Source organism: Helobdella robusta (genome assembly GCF_000326865.2).
Source record: "Helobdella robusta unplaced genomic scaffold HELROscaffold_30, whole genome shotgun sequence".
NCBI classification, from domain to species: Eukaryota; Metazoa; Annelida; class Clitellata; order Rhynchobdellida; family Glossiphoniidae; genus Helobdella; species Helobdella robusta.
In genome coordinates this window covers 2,121,755-2,126,967 of record NW_008704502.1, presented here as the reverse complement: position 1 = coordinate 2,126,967, position 5,213 = coordinate 2,121,755, and the positions used below count along the sequence as shown (strand labels likewise).

The 5,213-nt window shown below is 30.6% G+C and overlaps 1 protein-coding gene across 1 annotated transcript; it reads left to right on the top strand.

Annotated features, from left to right (window-relative positions):
* Positions 1–2,473: 2,473 nt before the first annotated feature.
* On the top strand, positions 2,474–3,200 carry HELRODRAFT_81474 (hypothetical protein; the record flags this gene model as incomplete). Its single annotated transcript, XM_009022144.1, has 3 exons — positions 2,474–2,542; positions 2,609–2,749; positions 2,925–3,200. Coding segments are annotated over 3 exons (486 nt in total), but the record flags the coding sequence as incomplete, so codon positions are not given.
* Positions 3,201–5,213: the final 2,013 nt, after the last annotated feature.

Below are 5,213 nucleotides of genomic sequence, written 5' to 3'. Positions count from 1 at the left end.
TTTCATGACCGGTTAGGCTGAATGAAATTTATATATACTTTGTTTATTTTGTTTATTTTACAATTATTTTGTAATATAATTTTAATATTAATTATTTCATCACGAAATGTTTAATTTATTATTATTATTAACATAATATTGCACATATAATATATGTTATTATGTTATATTACAAAATAATTGTTTATTATACTTAATTTAACTACTTACGTTATTTAACTTTAATCGTTACGTTACTTTCGCGCTCAACTCTTATTACGTCATCTGACAGTTTATTGTTATGTTTTATTTGAATTAATATTAAATTGCCTGAAGATGAATTATAAAATTCGAAACGTCGCTTAATAAATAATTATATAATGAATATTGGTGTTCTTATTTTTAATTTAAATTATAATTATAAAAAACTAATAAGAAAAATAGAAAATCTTAATAAAAAATTAAATAACAATAATATAAGCATCGCGTTTAATGAAATATGCTTAAATGAAAATTTGTTACCGAAATTTACTGATATAAATATATATATATATATATGTACATATATATATATATATATATATATATATATATGTATATATATATATATATATATATATATATTACATCTACACACAGACACACACACATATATATACGTTAACTGGAATGACGATAAATAACTGCAGCAAAAGCTAGATGAGCTGAGTTTCAGGCAATTGGAAAATATTGAAAATAATTATTTTAACAAGTTTTAGTAGAAATTTATTTCGAAAATGTTAATTGTAAAAGTATGTTCAGTAATAATTCTGCTGTCCTCATCAGTCAACTTCAGCTTCAGCAGTTGATAAGAAGTATGGAATGATAGGAGAGCCAGACAACCCCATGTGTTTTTCTTCCCAACCTACCACAGTCCTAACCAACATACGATCCTTACTGGAATGTTCTGCCAAATGTTCTCATTATGTTTCTCCCACTGATGGTAACATTACTTGCAACGCATTCAACTACGTATCCAACAATGCTAGTCGGTCAGCTAAGTATTGCCAACTGTTTCATTTCACTTGCGATGTCCATTACGAGATTGTTCTGAAGAATGCGCGTTGCCTAGCTTATGAGGCCAGTTTACTCTTGTTTTTCATTATTAATAATTTTTTTTATGTTTATAAAAACTTTTGTTTTTTTGAAAAATTCGCTAAATTGTCGAGTTTTCCAACGAAGGATGTTCCGGCCAGGAAGAAATTGAGTTAGTTAACTTTTTACTAGATTAATAAATTGATTAGTAAGCATTAAGCATTAAGTATTTATTATTTAATTTATTTATTTTGTTAAATAATTTATTTTGTCACATACTCATACAGTGTTCAATCGTAATCTAACTTCAGCAATTTGTAAGTTTGATAATTTGTTCCTTCTTTATGAAAATATTGAAAATATTCTTTGATAGCAAACAAAACCTCCTTGACTCCAAGCAAATCCTGCAACTTCCCATTCAACTTCAACGGAAGATTTCAAAGTTTATCACATTTTCAAAGTTTATCACATATCAACCGATTGAATCCATTTAACAACAGGATGATTCGACCGTGCCAATACCAAGTTAGTTCATTATTTCCAAGTTTATAAGTTCGTCCTTCAGCCTTTTTATTAATGTATCAAACTTGCTAAGAATAGTTGTCTTTAATCACTTGATATTATGTGGCGTAATTGGAATTTTTTCAGAGTTTTAAAAATATTTGTTTGTTTATTGAATTTTATAAAAAATGTTTTTTTAAAAAAAAACTTACCAAATCTTGTTGTTATGGTTACGGAGGCCAACAATTAACTTCAGCACCATTTCAAATCCTTCATCTCATTTTATAAATTTTGAGGTTGCGCAAATACAGCCTTGCAACTTCTGGTTTTGATGGCCTTTTGTCTAATGATACTTTAATAATTCTAACTGTTGTATTTAATTAATTGTTGTTTTACAAAACTCAAAAAGCAGTTATAATTATTGAGATTAATATTGTCTCCTTAAACAATTTTTCACTTCATAAATTTTTAAGATAATGGGTTCTATAGTAAGTAATGGGATTGTCATTACCTCTATTTCATTATTTTATTCTCTATGCTTGTTCGTACCTTCGTACACCGTTACTCATTCTCCTCATTCTTTAATATTGTCTTGCGTGTTGTAACTTATTCCGCGTCTGCCAGATTCTCATTTTTTATTTGAATGAATGAAATTTTGAAAGCCCTCAATTACCCGCTGACCCTGAGCAAATCCTGCAACTTCCCATTCACTTTCAACGGTGGATTGTTCTACTCATGTTCCAACTCACTGCCTGGCCTGATAAAATAAGTATAGCAAACATTTATTCTAATCCGAATAATTATCTCTTATGCGTAATGATTGTAGTTCTATCATGCACCAGCCTACAGCGCTGCCAATGAAACAATCCTGTTGGACATTCCAACGTTTGCCAACTCAACTCCTGTCACGTCTGTCAATGGATGGATTGTCATTCAGCAGAGGATTGATGGCTCGCAGAGTTTCAACCTAAGTTGGAATGAGTACAAGGTATTTGGTATACTAAATTTTTTCCCTAAATATTTGTTGAATTTAATTGTTTTAATAATTAAAAAGTCAGGATTTGGAACTTACTACAAAAACTTCTGGTTGGGCTTGGAGAAAATGCACCAATTAACGACCTCGGCTGATTACAGGTTGGGATTTGAAGTTCTCATGCGAGGTAAATGGTACTCTGATGAATATGACCATTTCAGGGTTTGTTTTTTCGCAGGCCTATAAATTTCAAATAACAATTTGAAAGTAACATTGAACTTTACCTCCATCTTCCACAGTTTTTGCTTATTTTAAAAATTTTTATAACTTGTAACCATTGTCAAATACTTTTTTAAAAAATATCATCATATCAAGATGAATAAACAAACAAACCTAGATCAATTCAGAGCTTGAAAAGTTTTCCATCAACGTTTCTGGATACTGTGGAGATAGAAGAAATGTTTTAAACTATCACAACGGTATGAACTTTTCAACTCCTGATCAGGATAACGATCAGTTATTTGGCGGTAGTTGTGCTTCAGTGTATTCATCAGGAAATTGGTTCTATTGGTGTTGTTCTCAAAATGTGGATGGCCCGTTCGGATCAAGCTTTTTCCATTACACAGGTATTAACCTCACCTACAGCCGGATGATGTTGAAGCGTAACGTGTAAGGAGCATGTTTCTTACGATTATTCATCTCATATATCCTACTTTTTTAGATCCTTCAAATTATTTCGAATATTTCGTGCAAGCTTTATCGTGCAAGCTGAATCTATTCAACAGTTAACCATCGATTCGTGCAGTAGCAAACTTTTTATAGCAACCATGCTTTTCCACTGTGAAATATGTGCAACCTGTGTGGTGTTTGAGGGTGTGCGAGTCAACTGCGACTCCTTCATTCATCATCCTCACACTCCTGACAATGATTCCAACTCTCTGAATATTTTTTCAACTTTTGCTTCACAGTTTTACTTTAGATATCATCTTTCACTAACTGCTCAATGAAAATCAGTCGGTGTAATTGCTTTTCTCAGTGAAATTTTTCTATATTAATTGTTTAAAATATAATGAAAGGTAATATCAAATTTTTGCATTATCGTAGCTGAGCAGAAAATAACGTTGTAGTTTGCTGAGTTGCAAGGCAGGAGGTTTTATAATTAGCAAGTTGTATAATTGGCAAGCTTCATAGTTGTCGAGTTTCTTTGCATCACTAACATGCGAATCAGTTTTACATTTTTTGAAACTTTTAACCATTTCTGGGGTCGGATGAAAAATCAAGCAAAATTTCCCGATTTCGACCGACTTCGATTTCAACACTGCTTCTCTCAGCGAAAAAGTTGTGCAACTTTTAACTTTTTATTTTCTTTAAACTTAAAGAGAATGTAAAATCGAATGAAGACGATTAATATTTATGTTTAGATGCTTTCAGTAATTAATGTGATTGAGATTGAGAATTAATGTGATTGAGTAATTAATTTGATTCAATAATTAATGTGATTGAGTAATTAATGTGATTCAGTAATTAATGTGATTCAGTAATTAATGTGATTCGGTAATTAATGTGATTCTGTAATTAATGTGACTCAGTATTTAATGTGATTCTGTAATTAATGTGACTCAGTATTTAATGTGATTCAGTAATTAATGTGATTCTGTAATTAATGTGATTCAGTAATTACTGTGATTCAGTAATTAATGTGATTCGGTAATTAATGTGATTCTGTAATTAATGTGACTCAGTATTTAATGTGATTCTGTAATTAATGTGACTCAGTATTTAATGTGATTCAGTATTTAATGTGATTCTGTAATTAATGTCGTAGATAGAAATTTTTCCAAAATGTTCCGCAATTTTCCAAATGTGATTTATACAATTTTTATTATTTTTTCACTTTGAGACATTTTTCGTGATAATTTCTTGACTGGCTACTGATTGTTGGATGGGGATGCAAAGGAACGTTCTCAGACAGCCTGGCAGATCTAACACATCATCACGTGATGTGTTTGATCTTACAGTTGAGAATAACTGAATGAGACCTGATGGATGTTCTCACATGAGTAAGAGATGCATTGCAGTTTTAACTTTTATGTTAAAGAAACATTTATGTATAGTTTACGAGTTTCAGTAATATTTTAACGTGTTTTGTGTGATTTTCATGTATATTCATTAGATCGAAACATTTTAATATCATTATATTATATCTTTAGCATTTAATTATAAACATTTTTGAAACATTTCTCATTATAAGAACATTGCTTAATATAAATATTGTTTCAAATATTTTACGATCGTCATCATTGTGACGTGTTTTTGCTTTATTATCAGTAGTTTAATAATATTTTTAACTCGCTCATAAATATTTTCAAGATGTCTCAACAACACACACACGCGCGCACTGACACACACACGCACACAAACACGTACACACACGCACAGACACACACGCAGATGATGCATGTGATGATAGGCGGAGAATCTTCTTGCATTTGAAGGTGGTCACCGCAACAGCAGGACCAGGCGCCTTAACCATTACACCAACATTTTGAAGCAATTTTCATTGCTGTAACGTTGTTGAATACGAATTTTCATTGAATAAAATTTTTAGCTGCAATAAACAGTTTTTTTTCTGTTGAAAAAAATGAAAGAAAAACAACTAAGTTGTCGTTACATTATGAATTAATAA